Source organism: Notechis scutatus, chromosome 11 (assembly GCF_049901735.1).
Source record: "Notechis scutatus isolate UNSWTSFEM ecotype Mainland chromosome 11, rNotScu1.2, whole genome shotgun sequence".
Classification (NCBI taxonomy): Eukaryota; Metazoa; Chordata; class Lepidosauria; order Squamata; family Elapidae; genus Notechis; species Notechis scutatus.
In genome coordinates this window covers 9,734,739-9,757,521 of record NC_142019.1, presented here as the reverse complement: position 1 = coordinate 9,757,521, position 22,783 = coordinate 9,734,739, and the positions used below count along the sequence as shown (strand labels likewise).

Genomic DNA, 22,783 nt, shown 5'->3' with positions numbered 1-22,783 from the left:
TTTGAAAGATGATTTCTGCATCTTTTTTTTTTGGCCTTCCTAGGAATCCAATAATATATGACTTGGTATATTAAGTACACTTTATTGTCTGGCTCAACTTGACCCATATTCTATTCTCCACTTATGCTCTTAAGCCAATTCTACTTTAATATCAACTTATGCCTCATTAGATATCTGGATATGAAGCCAGCTGAGCTCCTGCATTACACAGTATTCAGTTTTTATAGTGAAATTTCAATTCACTGAAGAATTGCTGCAAGTATAGTTTGTGCCATACCTAAGCCAATTTCCTTGTTCAGATGCATCAGAAAACTGTGGTTTAATAAACCTTAGCAGCAATAGGCAGCTGCTAATTAGGAGGTGAGAATGTCCAGTTTCTAGCTGTGACTAAACACCAATTTTGAACAACTCCAGCTGGTCTGAACACTGGTAAGGGATGTGGAAATTCTAGCTCATCAACATCTGGAAATCTGGACATTGTCACCTCTTCATTTAAAGTCCGTATTGACTAATAGGCAGCACATCCAAAATATTGAAATGCAGAGTATTTTCCTTCCTTGCCAGCTAGAGAAGGTGAAATCCTAAACACGTCATTGTATAAAATATTGCTGTCTGTCTATGTGCTTGATATGGACTGCAAAATTGTCCTTGGTTATTGTTATGTTCTTCAGTACCAAAAATACTAATTCATTATCCTCTGTATTTCAGGAAAAGCATGACCACTTTACTACTAGCATTTGTGTGTTTGCATGTCATCGCTGCAGCAGCCACCTCTGTGGAAGTTTTAGGTATGTCACACCTGGGGCTCATCTTTACTATGAATTGTAAACAAAACAGAAGCAATTCAGTGCCTTTTCTGGGAAGTAATTGACAATGCTCTTTCAGTTTGTAAAAGTACTAGCATGCTGCTGCTTCGTCTACATCAGGGGTGTCAAACTTGATTTGAGTGAGAGCTGTGCTTGGTTGTGTTTGACCTCGGGGGTCGGGGGGGGCATGGCTGGGGTGGGCATAGCCAGAATGGGTGTGGCCAGCTCGACATCACTCATAAAGGCTCCATTTTTGGCTGCGACAGCCTCCTGCAGCCCTCTGCCAGTGAAAACGAAGCCACCCTAGGCTCCATTTTTGCTGGCAGAGGGCTGCAGGAGGCTGTCATGGTTAAAAATGCAGCCCTCCCAAGCTCCCTTTTTGCTGACAGAGGCACCCCGGGCCAGTCCTTCACTGTTTCCAGGGCGGCCGCGCAGGCCAGATCTAAGCACCCCACAGGCCGGATCTGGCCCACAGGTTTTGTGTTTGAAACCCCTGTTCTACATTCTAATTTATCAGAGTTTTCATCTTGTGATATTGAACCGCTTCTAAAGCAAGAAGGAATGTCATATCACCATCTATATGACGGTAACTTGCAATCTCCATCATCCTATATTATTAAGCATATTGGTTGAGTTTATGGAAGTTGTGGCTCTTATTGTACATCCAGAAGACTTTGTGTCCTCTGCCCTTGTCTTAAGGAACTCTCCACATTTTAGAGATGCATACACTTACAGCTAAAATGACCACAGTAGAAACTAAAGAAGAAGGATAAAATATAGTAGAGAAACAACAAGCGAAATAACAATAAGTGGGCTCAGTCCCCAAATGCTCTACAAAAGAGCTCTGTTTTAAGTTTTTTGCAAAAGGCCATTAGAGAGAGAGAGAGCCAAACTAATGTCAACCAGGAGGCCATTCCAAAGGGGCGGCACTGCCACAAAGAAGCGACTTCCCAGAATTGAGGAACCACAATCCCTTTCACCTCCTGGAAGTGAGGAACCACAAAGCTGCTTCTTCTGGAATAGTTGTGCAGCTCCAGCTGATTCTAACCGGAGAAAGCAGCCTTGGAAGCAACCAAGTGCCAAGCCATAGAGGGTTATATTGATTGAAACCAGTACTTTAAATTGAACTTAGAAGCTTATTGGCAACTCGTGTAGGGTTGTTGCACATGCATAATGTTCTCTCAATGACACAAATTAGTGAGCACACACAGGCTGCTGCAATCTGGACCCTCTGTAGCTTCCAAGTAGGTTTTTAAACAGTCCCATGTACAGCATACAAGAGAAGGCTTGTAAGCTAATGGGAAGGGCATGAGCCATTTTAGTGAAGTTCTTTTTACCCAAGTAGGGCCATTGTTAGTGTACCATCAAAGCCAAGCAAAGCCTCCATGGCCATGGACTTCACCTTCTCTTTGAGAAGAAGTCCAAGAGGACCCTTAAGTTGAAGGCCTGCTTCTTCATGGGTAGGAGTTTCCCACTAAAAAAACAACAATGGAGCAATCAAAGAGCTTTGGTGGACAATAATAATTCCGTATTGCTTGGATTTATTTATTTATTTGATTTGTCAATTGCTTACAAGATAATAGGTATAAGTATAAACATAGTTATGAATACATGGATACATATAAGAAAATAAAAGAAACAATAGGACAGGGGCTGTAGGCACTTTGGTGTGCTTATGTACGTCCCCTACAGACCTCTTAGGAAAGGGGTGAGGTCAATAGTAGACGGTCTAAGTCTAAGTAGGAACAGGCTCAGTCTAACAACTGAGCCTGTTCCTACTGTTCAGACTTTTGTTTTTCCTGCTGTAATACAATAGACTTTTGATGGCCTTTCCAGCACTATGAAATCACATAGTGACAGCTGGTGCTCCATTCAAAATCCAAGAAACAAATACTTAGACTCCATTAATTAGAGAAAAGATATCTTTTACTGGAAATCAAGTGGTAGCAACAAAAGAATTCTGAATCTGAGAAAATGAGCGCATAAATCACATATACAAAGTGATGGCAACGTTCCCACCCCCAATAGTTCAATTGGCTCATGCAATTAAAAGTTGTGTATATCATCATGTGGGCATCTCCAGGTGGTGATGAGGCCTCTGTCCATTGACCTTGACATATTTTGATAAAGAGTTGCAGCTGTGCATAGCATAGGATAGAAGCCTAAGCAAGAACCTCCCCCCCAACTTATACAGTTCTGTTTTGTAACACCTCCAGCTCACTTCCCATAACCATATCCCCCCTCCTCCTCCCGTTACTTATGACAACCGAAAGATGCAATGCAAAGGGAGAAAATCTTGAAGGCTGACATTCGGCCCTCCTGCAAAAGAGGCATTAGTCCTATAAAAGATAAAAATAGAAGGTAACAGAAAATATACATGTAACACCATAATACTATTTTTTGGGGTTTATCAGGATATTTAGTACGAAATGCATTGATAAGCTTAGGAGCTCTAACATCCTTCTCATTCACCCATTCAGACTGGGAAGGAGGAAAATGTTTCCAAACAATCAAATATTGGAGTCAACCCCTTTGTTTTCGAGAATCCAAAATTTCTTTATCTTCAAAATGTTCTTCCATGGGGTCTGGTTTGGAAAGGATTCTGCCTGTTCAACAACAAGGATGATTCTGTGGTACAGATATTTCACTCTTCTTTTTTCCTTTTCTTTTGGGGATTAGTAGATCACGGAGGCACACTCAGTGTGAGCATACCTTTACGTTCTCCTCTGCGGGTTCCCCTGGGAAGAACGTTGACCATTCCCTGCTACTTTATCGATACTTTGGGGCCAGTCACCACAGCTCCCAACACTCCACCAGTGTCCCCAAGAATCAAATGGAGCAAACTATCAGAAGGCAAAGAAGTTGTCCTTCTAGTGGCCATGGATGGGCAGGTACAGGTCAACACTACCTACCAGGAGTCTATCTCTCTACCCAATTATCCTTCCATACCAACTGATGCTACTTTGGAAATCAAGACACTCCAGTCCAATGACACTGGTATCTACCGCTGTGAAGTCATTCATGGTATCGAGGATAGCCAGGACATGGTGGAGGTGAAAGTTAAAGGTGAGAAAGCAAATCTTCTTTATTGCTTTGGAATTGGGGGAATTCCAAATTTTGATTGGGGGAATGCTACAAAGTTCTCCTCCATTTTTATGAAGGGTCCTTGGTGTTCTCTGAGCTTGGTTGTTTCCATGAGTGCTAGCACTGATGACGTTACCTAATTTGGGTATTGAAATATCTGCAAGAAAACCCCCAATCTCAGAGAGCACCAAGGACCTCTCATTTCAACCCTAATATACAAATATTCTTCTTTATTGGTACCTCCATTTTTATTTTTATTGGTCTTCATTTCTTTTGATGAAAGAGTATATGTTTAATTATGAGCCAGAAGGCTAAATTGAATGTCAGAAAGTATGAACTAGTGTCACTTAGATTGCTCTGAATGAACAACTAAAATTTTGGAAGTTTTATGGCAGTTACAGTATGTGTTATAATAAAAGAACTAGAGATGAGCTTTAGAGAAAAAAAAATGTACAATATTCTCTGATCCAGCATAATAAAATATTCTGCTAAGTAGCCTGAATGTATAGGTGGGAATAAGATGAAGTAGTACAGAGAACAATGAGTCATTCAGAGATCTAAGAATGATCAAGAAGAGTGACTGGGGGATATCTGCATTGAGCGTGTTTACATTGAAATCATATTCATTTGAATGTGACAAAGAAGCAAATATAAATCTAAAAGCATTACTAATATATTGTTGATATGATGAAGGTTAAAAGGTTATAGCTTTGGTTTGGCAAGATTCTGTCTATTGGGTATAAGGATCAGTTTCAATTAGATTCACTATCTCATCTCTTGGCTTGAGCCTGACATCAATCTTGCCAAATTAAAATATAATCTAAGTTGCTAGATATATCCTGAAAGATTCTAGAGTGTAGTTACCCTGAAGTTCTTTCCCCTCCTGCTTCCATCTTGGGATTGCCTCAGTGGCGCAGTGGTTAGAGTGCAGTATTGCAAGCTACTTCTGCTGTAGCCAGCTGCCTACAATTTGGCAGATCGAATCCCACCAGGCTCAAGATTGACTCAGTCTTCCATCCTTCCAAGGTGGGTAAAATGAGGAGCCAAATTGTTGGGGGCAAGAGGCTGACTCTGTAAACCACTTAGAAAGGGCTGTAAAGCACTATAAAGTGATATATAAGTCTACGTGCTATTGCTATTCACATTCCCTTGATCTGGCTCTCTATCTGGGATTGTCTGTTTTGGCAAAAGCCACCCTTTCTGCTGCTGCAAGTGCACAGTCTATCACAATGATATCGATGAGTCCAAAAGGTATTAGTACAACTACACCATATGCACAGACAAAGGATAAAGTGACTACTTTCAGTATAAATGACATGTACTTTCACTGGGTTTCACTTCCTTTGGCTTGTGAGGTCACCATGCCATTTGGGTGATATGATTTCATTGAGTGAAGCCAGAAATATTCATGCTTTTTTGTAGGGTGTTAAGTGTCAAACTTGATGTGCGAAATGAAGATCACATTTTTTCCATAGGAAGATGGGAAGGCTAAGAAGTCAGTCTTTTGACCATTTTTGCCTGAAAATGGTTTTAGATTTTGTCCTTGACCTCTATGGATATGAATGGTTCAATTACAAGTACACATCATACAAAGATTGGCTAGTTTTGGGGGAACTAGCATCTTGTAAACACTCAACCATTTTTTAAAGCTAGGTATGAAAATGTTGCACCAATCCAGAAGTTGGATTAGTCCAAGTGAAACGTGTTGTGTGAACTGAATCAATGTCTTTTCCAGGAATTGTGTTCCATTACAGAGCCATCTCTACCCGCTACACATTAAATTTTGAGAAGGCAAAACAGGCATGCATCCAGAACAGTGCAGTCATTGCAACTCCTGAGCAGCTCCAGGCTGCCTATGATGATGGCTTTGACCAATGTGATGCTGGTTGGTTGTCTGATCAAACAGTCAGGTAAGCAATTGCCGGGGGAGGGGGGTTGTATACCATTTCCTCCAACACATCTGTCAGGAGCGAAGAATTGGGACCACATACTAAGTTCCAGTTAAGATGAGGTTTTATTCATGTCTATATACAAGAATCTAGTCAACACTCATCACTAAATTGGCACAAGATAGAGTCAGTGGAATTCAAAAGGAATTGGATTTAAACCATTTGTGGGAATGAGAATGTAATGATTCTAGAGGATGCGGTGGCTCAGTGGCTAAGATGCTGAGCTTATCAATCAGAAAGGTCAACAGTTCGGCAGTTCGAATCCCTAGCATCACGTAACCAAGTGAGCTTCCATTACTTGTCCCAGCTTCTGCCAACCTAGCAGTTCAAAAGCATGTAAAAATGCAAGTAGAAAAATAGGGACCACTTTGGTGGGAAGGTAACAGCATTCCGTGTGCCTTCAGCATTCAGTCATGCCAGCCACATGACCATGGAGACGTCTTTGGGCAGCTCTAGCTCTTCGGTTGTGTAACGGAGATGAGCACTGCCCCCTAGAGCCAGAAACGACTAGCACATATGTGTGAGGGGAACCTTTATCTTTACCTTTAATGACTCTAGACTGATTCTTGACTCCCCCACCTGGCTCTTCCTGCTCATCTCCTACACCATCTGGATAAACTAGAATACATTTCTGTGTTCCCCAGCCAGGGTGGTCAGTATGGGGAAGCCTGGCTCTATGCAAACACAGGGTAGAGAATAATCATGGTGAAATATTAAGTGGTGCTGTAGGTCAGCAATTAGAGAAAGGCTAGGAAATTATGTGTCTTGGCTATCTCTCCTGTCCATTTGATGAGAATTGAAGGCTTTATAGCAGGTGAGGAGTCAGGTTTCTCTCTCCACAGAATTCTGCTGGCCTGGATAATATTAGCCAGAAAAAAAAAATTTTTTTAAACCATGGTGCACCGCTTATAGATCTTCAGGTGTCACTGAACTACTTCTCCCACCATCCTTCACAGATTGGCTTGCTTGCTGGGAGTTGTAGTTAAGTGACTTCCAGAAGGTTAAGTTTTGTATAACTGTGCTGCAAGGCAGAGATGGGCAACTTGAGGCTTCATCCCTGAGTTTTAAAGCTCCAGAATCCAGTCATCATGGTTTCCTAACAGTTAAAGGTAGGAAACTCATTGAGCTACAGTAAAAGCCCTACAAGAGTCTTAACCAAGTTGGAAAAAAATCCAAAACAACTGAACAGAACAGAATAACTGAGTTGGAAGAGACCTTGGAGGTCTTCTAGTCCAACCCCCTGCTCAGGCAGGAAACCTTATACCATTTCAGACAAATTGTTGTCCAATCTCTTCTTAAAAACTTCCAGTGTTGGAGCATTCACAACTTCTGGAGGCAAATTGTTCTACTGATTAATAGTTCTGTCAGGAAATGTCTCCTTAGTTCTAAGTTGCTTATCTCCTTGATTGGTTTCCACCCATGGCTTCTTGTCCTGCCCTCGGGTGCTTTGGAGAATAGCTTGACTCCCTCTTCTTTGTGGCAGCCCCTGAGATATTGGAACACTGCTAACATGTCACCCTAGTCCTTCTTTTCATTAAACTAGACATACCCAACCATTTTAGCCTCTAGTCCCCTAATCATCTTTGTTGCTCTTCTGTGCACTTTTTCTAGTGTTTCAACATCTTTTTTTATATCATGGCACCTGAAACTAAAAGTCTCTCTCTCTCAAATATTTTTTTTAATCTAATCCTAGCCACATGACTCAATCATTGTGGTCCTAGGCACTTTGACATGCTACATACAGTTCCTGGCAGTGAAAATGTCACCCATTCATAAGTTTGTCCCTCTGAGTCATAATCCCAATTCTTTCTGTTTCTCTGTAGAGCCAGAGAAAACAATCACAGCTTGTAATTCTGTGTTTTTTTTTAAAGAAAGAAACATTACTATCAGAGCTTGGAACAAGAGTTTCCCTAAGGGAGAAATCTCTTACTTTTATGAGCAAAAAATTATGGGATGGACAATTTAAAGAAAGAAAATGAAGCTTGAAAAGAGTGAGAAGCCAGAGAACTGAATGATGGAACTCATTTGTCCACAAAGTGAAGGTTCTCCATGTTAGTTTTCCACTTAACATAAAAGCTATCGTTCCAAATGCTCCTTCAGTCTCAATTATCTTTTTGATTTTTCTAGAAATTATTTCTATCCCAGAATATACTATTTCCTTTCTCTGTCCTCTCCCCGCGAAAATAAATTTTGCTCTCCCTAACTCTTTTATTAAACTAGGTACCCAATGCATCATCCTCGAGAAGGTTGTTATGGTGACAAGGATGAATTTCCTGGAGTGAGGACATATGGTGTTCGGGATACAGATGAGACATATGATGTCTATTGTTATGCACAGGAAATGGAAGGTAATGGTTTCTTTTTATACTCAACACACTTGTATTCTATTCTTCAGCTAGAAGGCCTTAATGATAACTTGTGCAGGGTTTAAAACATTGCTCAATGATTTAAGCAGCAAAATAAACACATTGATTTGATGTGCTTTTAGGTGCTTTTTAGGGTTGTGAGCTCTCAACCCAAGTTATACAAAGATTATTAAATGGGAGTTCTTGTCCTCTAAAACAGTGATCCCCAACCTTTTTTACGCCACGGCCCGGTATCCCCAACCTTTTTTATGGTGCGGCCCGGTACCGGCATTAGCTGGGCGCTGCCATCTTTTTTTTGATGAAAACGTGCTTCCGGTGAGCTTTCTACCCGGAAAAGCTCACCGGAAGCACTTTTTCATCAAAAAAAGATGGCGGCGCCCAGCAAGCCAGCGGCCCGGTAGGACTTGTTCCGCGGACCGGTACCAATCCGCGGACCGGTGGTTGGGCACCCCTGCTCTAAAATATTGGGGATATCCACAACACTCAAGAAAGGTACTGTGGATATTTTAATCAGCACAATTAAAGGCAACATCAAAAAAAGAAAATGTTCAAGGTAAATCAATGTGAGGACCACATGAAGCAGTTGCAGAGCAGCTCTTAAGATCAACCACTTTGATCCACCATCAAAGCAAAGATTAATCTTGTTCTTCTTTGTTCATTCCCCTTATCCATCTACAGATACCCATTCAAGAGTTCCATAGAATCAAGAGTTCTACAGAATCTCTTGAATTTGAAACTAGAGTCACATCTTAGCTAGATAATAATGATATCAAAACATGATTTCTGGATGATTTATCCAAAGAGCAATATGGTTTGCCTCCAGAAGTTGTAAATGTTCCAACACTGGAGGTTTTCAAGAAGAGATTGGACAACCATTTGTCTGAAATGGTAGAGGGTTTCCTGCCTGAGCAAGGAATTGGATTAGAAGACCTCCATGGTCCCTTCCAACTCTATTATTCTGTTCTGGGGTTTTTTGAAGGGGGAAGTGGGGACAGGGAATTTTTTGAAGGAACGGACCTCCCTTTTCTGAATTCTGAAATTATTTTGGAAAATGAGATGTCCCTAACATTAAAGGAAATGATCTTTAATAAGTGTTTGAGATCTGTTGGTATCAACTAGATATTACAAGTAAATTTGTACTGTAATAACTGCACCATCAATAGCAACCGTATTCAGAACATTTTCTAGATTTATCAAAACTCTTATTTTCTTACTTTTTAAAATCCTGTACTCAAGAATCTCAAAATAGCGGATTTGGTACCCTGCTTCTAATTTAATCCTCTCAGCAACCCATGGAGATAAATTATGCTGAGAGAAAAATTGGCCAAAATTGTAGGGGGTGACTGGTGGGCTTTATAGTTTAATATTCTGGATTCATCTTTAGGACTGAATGAAAAAGTTGAGCTTGCAGGTAGAAAACTTGGGGAGGAAGGAGCAATTTGCAGACTATTCCCAGGGAGACATAATTCTCTTCTACGATGTAGCATCTGAGCAGTTAATGAAAATGTATTATAAGTGAAAGAAGGAACAAGCTGAGGACGGAAAATCTTAAGAGAAAAAGATAGAGGACACCTGTTATTCTTTTCAAATGGATCCAACAGGGAATAACCTCAATCATTATCCACATTTTTCATTGTGGCCATGACTGATAAAATGGGTGGGGTTGTCTTAATAGGGGCTGAAATTTTTCCATGCTCCAGTTCTCAAGAAATCAAGAGTTCCAATTTCTATTAGGTTCCTTCTCAGATATTTCTAATCTGTTTTCACCACCAACGTGTTTTCCTCTGGACACTTCAGTCCCTGTATGTAAGCAAAGATGATGGATGGAAAAGTCTAATGAAAGTTCTCTGTAGATGGAAGGGGCACCATTGAGCAGCTAATCAGTTGAGCAGCTAATAATTGTTTTTTTTATTTTTTTTATTTATTTAATTGTTTTTTATTTTATTATTTATTTTGTTTTTTTATTTTATTATTTATTTAATTGTTTTTTGTATTAGATTACAGATATAATTAGAACATAATTATGATTACATGAAATGGGTATGAATAAAAGGGGACATTAGGACAGGGACAGGGACGTGCCGTTGGTGCACTTATGCATGCCCATTATAGACCTCTTAGGAAGGGGGTGAGTTCGACAGTAAACAGTCGAAGGTTAAAGTTTTGGGGGTTTGGGGAAGAAACCACAGAGTCAGGTAGTGCATTCCAGGCATTGACCACTCTGTTGATGAAGTCATATTTTCTGCAATCGAGTTTGGAGCGCTTTACCTTAAGTTTGTGTCTATTGTGTGCTCATGTATTGTTGTGATTGAAGCTGAAGTAATCATTGACAGGTAGGACATTGTAGCAGATAATTTTATGTACTACGCTTAAGTCAGACCGAAGGTGGCATAGTTCTAAGTTGTCTAAGCCCAAAATTTCAAGTATAAGGCATTCTGTTGAAAAGCAGAAGAGTGGAGGACACTTCTAATGAAATATCTCTGGACTCTCTCAATTGTATTAATGTTCGATATGCAGTGCAGATTCCAGACAGATGAGCTGTATTCCAGAACTGGTCTAACAAATGTTGTGTATGTTCCAGTTAGCAGTACAATATTACCAGAGAAGAAGCTACGCAATTGTGCATTGTGCTTTCAATTTCAATTTACAATTGTGTGTTGTGATTTCAGGCAAGGTCTTCTATGCCACCTCTGCTGAGAAGTTCACCTTCACAGAAGCAGCAGAGAAATGCCATAGTCTTGGGGCACGTTTGGCAACCACTGGAGAGTTATATCTGGCCTGGAAGGACGGGATGGATGTCTGCAGTGCTGGTTGGCTGGCAGACCGCAGTGTCCGGTATCCCATCAACAAACCAAGTCCCATCTGTGGTGGCAACCTGGTGGGAGTACGTACAGTGTATCTTTATGTCAACCAGACAGGGTATCCTTACCCTCATTCCCGCTATGATGCCATTTGCTACACTGGTGAGTAGAATCAGAAAGAGGCATTGGGTTTTTTTTTCCCCATTCTGTCTTCGTTTTGGCAGTTCTTTCTTTCTATATTTCATGTTACCTTCTGCTCCCCACCCTCTTTTTTAAAAAAAAACACAGGTGTGCATTGCTCTTCCTTTCAAATATGCATTGGTGTGTCAATGTCCTTCTAAAATTCACAGCCTGACCTTCCATTTTGAGCTTCTTCAGCAACAGACCAAAATCTGCGATTATGCGCAGTTTCGATCTGTGCTCGCCGCTGGAGAGCCCTGAGTTGGCTGGTTTCAGGGCTAAGCCACCTTGTAGAGGTGGTGAAGAGGGGGGAGACTGCCAGAAGGGTTGAGGAGAGTCACATCTCTCCTCCCTAGCTGGCCATTACTCCCTTTCCTGAAGGCAGTTGCAGCGGTGGTCAGAAATGGCCACCTCAAAGAAGAACTCGGCCGGAAAAGAATGTGCAGGAGGAAGATAAGAAAAGAAAGTTTCAGCTGACTGGGTCAAACTGAAAAAACAACAATATAAGGTACCCTGGAATTTGAATTATAAAGAACAACATTGTTCCCAAAGAAGACTTTGAAGTGGCAAATGAGAGAGGGAAGGGAAAGGATTTGGTTTTTCTTTTCTTTTCTTCCCTATATCAACAACTAAGAGATTTAAGCAAGAAATCAGCAAAAATCTACTTTGACATTAACAGGTATTTAAGATGAAAATAAAATGTCAAAGAGATAATAAAGATTTCTGGATTCTAAAACACTTTTAAAAGAAGGAAAAAACCAAAAGGGTGGGATCTGGAAAAATGGAGGAGACCACTTGGAAGTGAAAGGAATTAACAGTGAAACTTTCACAAGATTTCTAAAAGATACATTTTAACTGAAACTTTGTAACAAGATAAGAGAACCCCAGGAAGAGAAAGTGGAAAAAAGAAGCAAGAAGAAACAGCTTTTGATTATTTGGATTACTTGGTGATTTTTGGATTTTTGGCTATTGGGTCTAAAGAACTAAAATTAATCAGGTGGTTGTTTAAAAGTTTTTAAAATGGTATCACTCTTGGAAGAACTGAGAATGGAACTTAAAAAACAGAAAGAAGATGCACAAGAAGGAAGAGGTTCTTTTGGCTTCGTATTTCAATTTTTAGAAATGAAGATCCTGAACTATGAGAAACAACAAGAAATGCCTGTAGAACAAGAAGGGTGGAACAAAGAAGAAGCCATCTTCAATTACCAAGTATTTCTATGTGGGGAAAAGAAAGGAAAGGGGGAAAAGAGAGTGAAAAACTTAAGATCTGAAAAAACAACCCAAAAAGAGAATAATTTGAAAAGTAATTACAACATTAGGAAGAAACAGAAGAGAGGGTTACAGAAGAGAGAATCAGAATTAGAGAGAGAAGGGGTTAAAAAGGGAAGGGAGAAGAAGAGGGAAAGGAAAAGAAATTATAAAGGACAGAAACAGGACATAGAGAAACAGGGAAAATGTACAAGACACAGAGATAATGGGTGAAAACTTAATTGAAAGGGGATTCTGCAAGGGTACATAAGATAGTATTGTTATATTACAAATAGAAATGAACTTTGAAAATATGAAACAAGTGTGATTAAAATGATAGATAAAATACTCATTGTAATGGAATGGAATGTTTAATAAATAAATGAAATAAAGAAAATGAGAGAATGAAACTAGGAAAGGAGGGGAACATTTTAATTATTATAAATGTGTTATAAAAATTTAAGTGAAGAGGAATATGAAAGAAACATGAAAAAATTATGCAAATATTATGTGTTCCTAGAAGTATGATACCCTATTGAAAAGAAGTGTTAAAGATGTCAAAGATTATAACTAACATTAATGATAGAGCTGAATTGAAATAGAATAGCTATTTTATTTATTATTATTATATATATATATATTCTCTTTAAGAACAGTGCATATTTTAAGAATGCACCAAGCAGAATTCGAATGGAAGTTATGTGTTATATTGAATGTTATAATTGTAAAGGCATAAATTGAAGTTTAAATAAGAGTTGAATGGATAAAAATGAAAAGATACAAAGGTATCATACTCCAATTAGTAACTACAGGGAAAAAATTTTTTAATGAGAAAAGAAAATATGAAATCGAAACAGGACAGACAAAAGTATAAATATAATGACTAGAAAGATATTGAAACTTAGAAAAAGATAGATATAATTGAATTTAGGAAGGAATGAGATAATTAAAAGTAAGATTGAGAAAACTAAAGGAAGTAAAAATTATTGAGAAAATGTTAAAATAGTAATAAGATATGGAATAGAACACAAAGATGAATATGAAACTGAATTTGTGTCTGCACGGAGAAGTGATAACCCGGGACCATGCTATTCTTAAAAAAAGAAATTTTACTTTTATTATGTTTTGTGAAAACCCAAATAAATTTTTTATAAAAAAAATAAAATAGAATTCACAGCCTTATAAGTTTTCTTTTCTTTCATCTACAAAACTACATGCATCCCAAAACAGGAGCAGTAGTTGGGATATTTAGAGAATAATTGTTCTGTTCTCGTTGTGATATTTTCTCCATTAAAAAACAAACAGTTCAAACAAATGTGTCCAGCATCACTTTCACTAGAATTTACCATTTCAAAGCTATTTAAAAATGCATTTGTTTGACCAACATGCCCTCAGAAGATCAAGTTCCACTGACTTTTGTAGAATAGAAACTGTCGCTAAACATATATAATTATGGTTTGTTTGAACTGAACATTGCGAAACAAGAGAGTAGCTGGGTGTATACTATGCTAAGCCATAAGCCATGATTACAAGCCATAATGACTGGACACACAGACCTCAATCAAAGCTGAATAAATCATACAAGAGATTAGTGCAATGTGTGATCCCAGCTTGGGATCAGAATTAAAGTGCTAATTAACAAGGTATACCTATGCAACTTTCTTAAAACATAGTTTCTGCTTTGTGTATAATGCTTACCGCCAGGTCGATGCTTACTCACAAGTCAATTTAATTCTCTATCACAAGTGAGCCAAATTTGAGTCCTTAGGTTCTGAAACCCTTCGGAACAGGTACAAGAGTCCTCTAAATGTTTTTATTATTTTTCATGTGACCAAAGCAAAAAAGGATACATATGTGACTAGAAAGTAATCATGGTAACTACATCAGGTATTAAATTTATAAACAAAAAACAAGGTGGTGCAATGGTTAGAATGCAGCATTGCAGGCTAACTCTGCCCACTGCCAGAAGTTCAATCCTGAATGGCTCAAAGTTGATTCATTCTTCCATCCTTTCCAGGTCAGTAACATGAGGATCCAGATTGTTGGGGGCAATATGCTGACTCTGTAAACCACTTAGAGAGGGCTGTAAAGCACTGAGTCTAAGCTATCTCTAAAAGAATATAAATCAAATTTGAATTTAATTCTGATTTATGGTATCCCTTTAAAAATCTGGCAGTGAACTTACTCCCAATGGCTCAGATAGAAAGGTCCATTGTGGCCTTTCCAAATTCTATTGACTCATCTTCCCCAACCAGCTGTTTCATTTATCTATACCATTCAATATCATATATTCTAGCATTTTTAAGTGCCACCTAAACAAAGCCCTAGTAACTGGGTCAAAGAAAGGAATGAGATCTCTGAAGCAATGAGAACACTGTTACCATTGCTACCTGCCTTCACCACTGAGTTGCAGTGGCACAGTGGTTAGAATGCAGTACTGCCGGCTACTTCTGTTGACTGCTAGCTGCCAGCAATTTGGCAGTTCGAATCTCACTAGGCTCAAAGTTGATTCAGCCTTGCATCCTTCCAAGGTGGGTAAAATGAGGACCCAGATTGTTGGGGGCAACAGGCTGACTCTGTAAATCACTTAGAGAGGGCTGTAAAAGCACTGTGAAGCGGTATATAAGTCTAAGTGCTATTGCTATTGCTAAATGATAGTCCTGGAAACAGCCCTAAAAAGGGTGAGTTCCCTATTGAGATTTGCTTTACCAAAGTGAATAACTTGACAGTTACCTTCTTTGTGCTTTAGATGTTGGTGTTCATGTCACCCATGACAATATCACAGATGACTCTGTCGATGAAGTGGGCAGTAGCTTCACCATCCAGACATTCACGGGGACAGATATTGAGCTGGAACTTCCACACAGCACTACTAAAGAAGAAGCTCGGGGAAGCATTGCAACTTTGGAACCTATAGACTTTACTACTGCCACCTTAGAGGTGGATGAAGCTATCACAGAAACTCCAGATCTCTTTCCAACAGGCTTCACCGATGAGACAGAGAACAGGACTGAGATTGGGATCTGGGAGGACCCAGAAAATGGTACTATTTCAATCCTGGATACCCTCTTCCCCACTGATATCCCAGAAACTACATCAGAGGAATATGGTTCATGGTCTACTACCACAACAGAATCCGAATCAGCCTCACCATTTACAGTAGAAGAGCAAATTGTGCCAGGGACAGCTGCTTCTGCTGTTGATCAAGTCCCTCAGAAACCCACTTCTCCCCCAGGTACACAACCAAGGCTATCCTCTCTTTTTCAATGAATATTTCATCTTCCTATATGTTAAGGTAAACCATCAAGCTGATTAATAGACAAAAAATAATAGAGAATTCAACAATAATCAGCAAAAGCACTGAAATGATTAGTAGCATGGCTTGGGATCAGGTTATCTGAAGGACAATTTTCCCCTGTCACATCTACTGGACCCATCGGTGTGGGGAGGCAGGGAATGTTGCTAGTCCCCTCTCCTAATGAGGTACATCTGGTGGGACCCAGAAGGGCCTTCCCCATGGAAATTCAGTTGGCCCCCATTTTGACACTCTTTTGCAAAGTCCTGAAGACCTAGTTTGCCAACGGGGTTAGGGAATCTAGAGTGGGATGGAGTCCATCAAGTGGCTTATCTGATTTATTATTGTCACCAGGGAAGTGGGAAGGAGCTATTGTCTTTATTGTTTGTTGGATTTTATTGTATATTGGATTTTTCTTTTTGCAAGCTGAGTGAATTAGGGAATCTAGAGTGGGATGGAGTCCATCAAGTGGCTTATCGGATTTATTATTGTCACCAGGGAAGTGGGAAGGAGCTATTGTCTTTATTGTTTGTTGGATTTTATTGTATATCGGATTTTTCTTTTTGCAAGCTGAGTGGGCAGCCATATAAATTTTGTTCAACAAACAAACAAATATTACTCAAAAGCATGGCCAAGGAGAAAGGTTTGGGGTCTTTGCTTGTAGATTCAGAGTGGGAGTGATGTCCATGAGAATGCATTTCCTAATTGGAAGAGAGACAGGAGCTGATCCTGCCATGTGCAAACAACAGAGTGAGCATTTCTAAGCCAGGTTTCTAACATGGTGAAATCCTTCTGCTAAGCTACGGAAGCAACTTCACCAAACTGAGTCATCTCATTGAGCAGGTTGTGTGAACATGATTTCTCGGCTCTCTTCCTCAGCTCCTGGGCATCTTCTAACTCGCTCCATACTTTTCCCCTTCTTCTCTTGACACCTTTTCTCTCTTCAGCTTTTCAACATAGGTGGATGCACAGTAGAGCCGACCAACCATCTTCATGATTCTTTCCATGAGAAAGGAAAGAGACACAATCTCTGCTGAGATTTTGGATGAGGATGTTTTTAAACAAACCTTTTCTGAATCTTTGCACCACATAGGAACACTACCCTCCTCCCATGGGTCATATGAATCAGATGCCAAGAATTGTGTGGAATGCAGGAATAACTTCCAGCAAAATATTTTATCTTGTTCTTGTTTCCTTAATTACCACCTGTGTGTCCTATTTCTTTTTCAACCTACTTCCTACCTCTGTTGTGTTGATTTCTCTGCAGGTGTTGTTTTTCATTACCGGCCATCAACCAACAGATATTCCCTGACTTTTGTTGAAGCTCAGCAAGCTTGCCTAAACAATCATGCTGTTATTGCTACTCCAGAACAACTACAGGCTGCCTATGAAGAAGGGTACGAGCAGTGTGATGCTGGCTGGCTGAATGACCAGACTGTCAGGTAAGGCTTTGGGCTGATGGATAAGAAAGGAAAGCATCACACAGACAGAGGGATTTTCCTGTCTGCAGATCATATTTTCCTATCTATTTTAATCAGCCTCTAGGGATTCCCCATTAAACAGGATTACCACTCATTTCTATTGATTCTGTTATTGGGAGGCCAAGGAAAATTTTCCCCATATTATCTATCTGGTTTCAAGAATAGAAATCCAGGAATATATGGGATTCTTTTCCAAAGGTGTTTTTTTTTTCAAGAGGCAACTGGACTTTCTTGTTTCTCTTTGAAGACTTTTTGCTTCTCATCCAAGAAGCTTCTTCAGCTCTGATTGGATGGTGGGAAATGGAAAGATTTATATTCCTTGCAGTCAGAGCTGAAGAAGCTTCTTGGATGAGAAGCAAAACATCTTCAAAGAAAAATCAGAAAGTCCAGTTGCCTCTTGAAAAAGCACCTTTGGGACAACTATGACCTGGATGACTGAGAATCTCCATAGACATATGGAATTCTGCATATTGGTCCTCCCAAAGATTCCACTGGACTAATTTTCAATACAAAATGGGGAGCTGCACACAATACACAATGCTAAATTAATCCATTTTTGTTAGATCCCATGATGTCTTGGATCTTACACTAGCCAAATTGGTTGAGCTTGCAGAAACAGGCCAGCTGTCCAAAAGACTGAACAGCATTTAAATGATATGGTGTTTTGTATAAGCAACCAATGTGATCTTAAGTGCCCTAGGTATACCTGTTATAGGAGCCCAATCAAGCATTAATTGATTGTGTCTAGTTGATCAAATTATAATTCAAATGTAATTAATCACATTTAATTTTCTCCTGGCCTTCTTGAATACGATGCTTGTGTGTCACTTAAAGACCAAAGCCAATCCTGAGCTTGTGCACTTGGATCAGTCTTCTGTGATCCTAAAAAATAAGAAGGCTTAGCCTTCTACATGATTTGCTGTTTTTCTAGCCACAGAGATGGATTTCAATGGAAATTCCATCAGGAGTGTTCCTGCTGCAGATTAAAATAATACAATTGAGATTCAAGTTTATAAATTCAGTTGAATCTTACTCCAAGAGATTCTTCCTGGAAAAGGATGCTTGAAATTCTAGGTAAAGGCATAATACCAATAAAGGAGAATATTTGTAGCTCAGGACTGAAATAAGTGGCCCTTGGTGCTCTCTGACCTTGCTTGTTTTCTTAATGCCACATCTGCAAGAAAACAAGCAAGCTCAGAAAGCACCAAGAACCCCTCAAAGACATAACTTCTAAAGCCTAAACCAAGGCTTTGAAGCACTGGTATGGGGCTCTGTCTACCTAAGAGACATTTCTTTCTCTCCAGAAAAATATTTACACCAAACTGGTCAGCTCACAGGAGAGTTTCAAATTCTTCAAACTGTAGTGAAGAAACTGCCAATGACGTAGTTTGCAAACCTGAAAGGAAATGCGCTGTTCTGGCTTAAACATGTTCTTGATTACTAAGTATATTTTCTCTCCCCCACAGATTTCAAAGTCCGCTTCTATTTATTTCTTATCTGTTTTGTTAAATATATAAGGCTGTTTGATGGCAAGGAACCTCTAAGTGGTTCACAATTGATTTGAAGACATATCATAAAACAAAACAGAAATCAGCAATAATGACAGCAGCACATATAGAAGAATACAAAACTTCAAGCTAAGAAGCAATGCAGAATAAATAGGGTTGGAAAAATGTATAAACTTGAATCTCAATGCAGGTTCACAATGATTTTGAAATTATGCAAAGTTGTTGTCACATTCTTTTGCATTTTGTTCAACAAAGAGATTGTTCACGTAACTGTGTGCCAGAACTTAGTTCAGATCTTCCCATTGTGACCTCGCCAGGTACCCAAAGGCAAAGCTTTGGATGGACTATGAAGTATTTCCAAAAGTTGTCAGCAAACTACAGCTCTTAACATTTTATCCATCAAGTACATGTGAAGTGATCATAACCTTTATTGAGTTAATTAAATATACATTTATGAAATAGTTTTAGACTTATTTCCTTTGGGAATGTAGCTCCAAACACATTCCCCAAAAGCTAAGGGCAATCCTTATACTGAAAACACTTACATGATCATAGCCCAACTAAAGCATTTCTCAACTATTAGTGAAAAATTCTGAGACCTTTGATGAGATTCATCCCTGTTGGCTAGGTATCCCATTGTCACTCCACGCAGTAAATGTTCCGGAGACAAACAGAACTTCCCCGGAGTGAGGTCGTATGGTATGCGCCCAGCATCGGAAAAGTTTGATGTCTACTGTTACATTGAAAGACTGAAAGGTATGTTTACATTTATGGGACCTTCTAAGAAGTGCTTTATTCATTTGTGATGTAGTCATGGAAAGAGAGCTGGGCAACATTTTAGTTTCAATCTCCAAAGATGAAGCAAGGTAGACGCAGTTTACAACATCTTAAGATATTGAAGGCTGAAGTGCTCTGTAGGTGTGAGACAGAGACTTTTTTTGAGAGCAGGAATATAACCTGAGCAAAGTTTAGTGAAGCGGGTTTCATAGCAGAGAGGATATTTATTTACAGGAAAAGCATTGTAGACACAGCCTAGACCAGTGGTTGCCAACCCGTGGGCCAGGGACCACTGGTGGTCCACTAGAAAATTTTGGTGGTCCTCAGAGAAATATTGCCCCCAAAGCACTCCCCCCAAAAGCAATTAATCCAGGCTGTGTGGGAACACAAGGCTGTGCCAGCCACATGGCCTGCCCACCCACTGGCCCCCACCCTTTGGCTGAGCGCAAACTTTACCTTGAGTAGAGCCACATGAGCTGGAACTGGAAGGTAAGACCAATGGCAGGGGAGGGAAATCCACCCCAGGGTGGCTTGCTGACATTGGTGGGAAAGTCGGTCCCGTATTCCAGAGCTGCAGTAGTCACAGGACTGGAACTTTGGTCATCCCAGAGCAGCTCCTCCAGTCCATGGCAGGCCAGTGCACTGGGTGGAGGAGCAGCTGCTCCAGGATAACCAAAGGGCCAGTCCTGTGACTACTGCAACTCTAGAATATGGGACCAACTTTCCCACCAATGTCAGCAAGCCACTGTTAGTCAAAATTCATATTAGTGGTCCACAGGATTTAAAATTATGAGTTTGGTGGTCCCTGAGGTCCAAAAGGTTGGTGACCCCTGTCCTAGTCCCTAGCTTACTATAGCCCACTGGGAAGTGAGTCAAAGATTTGAGCTTTATTATAAAGATATCCTGGAAGAAAGACAGAAGTAAGTGACTTCAGATTAGCAGTAACTTAGACCAGCATTTCTGAACCTTGGCAACTTTAAGACATATATACTTCAGCTCCCAGAATTCTCCAACCAGAATTCTAAGAGTTGAAATCCACATATTTTAAAAGTTGGTAAGGTTGAGAAAGGCTCAGTGGCTAAGATGCTGAACTTGTCGACCAGAAAGGTCGGCAGTTTGGCGGTTCGAATCCCTAGCACCGCATAACAGAGTGAGCTCCCGTTACTTGTCCCAGCTTCTGCCAACCTAGCAGTTCAAAAGCATGTAAAAATGCAAGTAGAAAAATAGGGACCACTTTGGTGGGAAGGTAACAGCATTCCATGTGCCTTGGCATTTAGTCATGCCGGCCACATGACCACGGAGACGTCTTTGGACAGTGCTGGCTCTTCAGCTTTGTAACAAAGATGAGCACTGCCCTCTAGAGCCAGAAACAACTAGCCCATATGTGTGAGGGGAACCTTTACCGTTACCTAAGGTCGAGAAACACTAAGATAAAGAGCAAGCAAAAGGTGAAGTCAAGAAGATCTATTGTTATCAGGAAGTGTTGATGAAATGACGCATTGGATTTGGACCTCCCACAAAATCAACTGCATCCATTATGGGATTTTTCAGCTGCTTGGGGGTGCTTTGGATATGTGCTAGATCTATGCTCCCTAGAATTTGAGGACAATTGAATCCCAAGTATTGTGTACCTATAATGGAGATAGGATCTCACCACCTTTCATTCATTATCTGTAGGTGAGGTCTTCTTTGCGACTCAGACAGCACAATTCACCTTCGTGGAAGCCCAAAGATACTGTGAGAGTCAAAATGCCACCATGGCTTCCACTGGACAACTCTATGCCGCTTGGAGACTAGGCCAGGATAACTGTCAGGCAGGCTGGTTGGCTGATGGAAGTCTCCGATATCCCATTGTTCATCCCCGCCCTACCTGTGGTGGAGAGAAGCCTGGTGTGAGAACGATTTACCTGTATTCCAATCAGACAGGATTCCCTGACCAGCTATCGAAGCATCATGTCTTTTGCTTCAGAGGTAAGGAACTACTCATCTTTCTAGAACTAGGAAAACCATTTTTTCTATCCAGAATTCAACCTTCATTCATTTACATCAGGGATCCCCAAGCCTGGCAACTTTAAGACTTGTGGATTTCAACTCCCAGAATTCCCCAGCCATCCTGGAGTTTGGAAACCTCTGCTTTATATCATAGGACATCAAATCATAGGGTTGGAAGGGACCTTGGATATCTTCTAGTCCAACCCCTTGCTCAAGCAGGAGACTCTACCCTAGGTATATCCAAATTTGGCAACCCCAAGACTCCCAGACTGAAACTCCAAGAATTCTCCAGTCATCCAGAATTTATTACAGTTACTCCTCGACTTACAAGAGTTTGTTTAGTGATCGTTCGAAGTTACAAGACCATCATGAAGATTTCATTCTACATCTATCTCAGATTTCTCTATTTGGGTATTCTGAACCATGATTTCTGTCTTTCAGCAACACCATCTTTGTATGGGGAAATAGACAAAGACTTAATTGCAGTCCAGACAATCCCCGGTGTAGAAGAAGTTCCTTCTGGGGAAGAAACAACTGTGGAAATGGAGTTTGCCACTGATTCCGACAATCAAACGGAGTGGGGAACAGAAGTATTTCCAACTGATACATCACTGTTATCTGGTAAATAAGTTCTATTGGTTCAACTTCAGAATAAACTGTTGCAGCTCAAATTTTCTGAGAGTATAGAAAATTGTGAATATATATTTAACAATAAGGCCTTATCTTAATATTTGTATATTTAAACTGATTGTCAGCTCAACCCTAGTAGACTCAAAATGGATTCCCGTTTAACAGGTTTCAAATTTAATGAATGAAATCTAGATCCAGACTATCCTCCCCACTCCCCCAAATGCATCCAGATAATATCAAATGGTTTTGGTACATAAGTTTTTTTAAAAAAATTACATTGTTTGCACATATCTACTACCTTTGTCATGTACTTTATTCACTTGTAAACTGCATGATACAAATGACATACATTTATGCTATGTAACTCTAGATTGAGAGTTTAGTGTGTGATGTGAACCCAGCTCCAGACTCTTTTTGGTGCCAGTTTTATATTTAAATTAAATAGCAAACCACTTTAGGAAAAAACTTTCCCAAGAAAATTTCAGGGATTTGTCCAGGCAGTCTCTAAGAATTCAACAGAATTGAACAAAATTCCCTCATTATAACCCATTGATATCTGCAGCTTTCTGAAACTGGTCAGATTCTTTGCCTAAAACCCTCTCTCTGCTATGCTGATGCAAATTGGCAAACCAAACCAAAAAACCCACAGAGGATTCTTAATGAAAT

At 39.9% G+C, this 22,783-nt stretch overlaps 1 protein-coding gene across 1 annotated transcript in view; it reads left to right on the top strand.

The window, feature by feature from the left end:
* ACAN (aggrecan) overlaps window positions 1–22,783 on the top strand; it is a 70,636-nt gene that overhangs the window by 17,962 nt on the left and 29,891 nt on the right. The window contains exons 2-11 of the mRNA XM_087972770.1: window positions 709–788; window positions 3,486–3,872; window positions 5,626–5,800; window positions 8,060–8,187; window positions 10,875–11,168; window positions 15,184–15,669; window positions 16,997–17,171; window positions 19,347–19,474; window positions 21,173–21,466; window positions 21,929–22,108. Coding sequence (XP_087828896.1) covers window positions 716–788; window positions 3,486–3,872; window positions 5,626–5,800; window positions 8,060–8,187; window positions 10,875–11,168; window positions 15,184–15,669; window positions 16,997–17,171; window positions 19,347–19,474; window positions 21,173–21,466; window positions 21,929–22,108 — 2,320 coding nt within the window. The 5' untranslated portion in view covers window positions 709–715. The remainder of the gene's footprint in view (window positions 1–708; window positions 789–3,485; window positions 3,873–5,625; window positions 5,801–8,059; window positions 8,188–10,874; window positions 11,169–15,183; window positions 15,670–16,996; window positions 17,172–19,346; window positions 19,475–21,172; window positions 21,467–21,928; window positions 22,109–22,783) is intronic.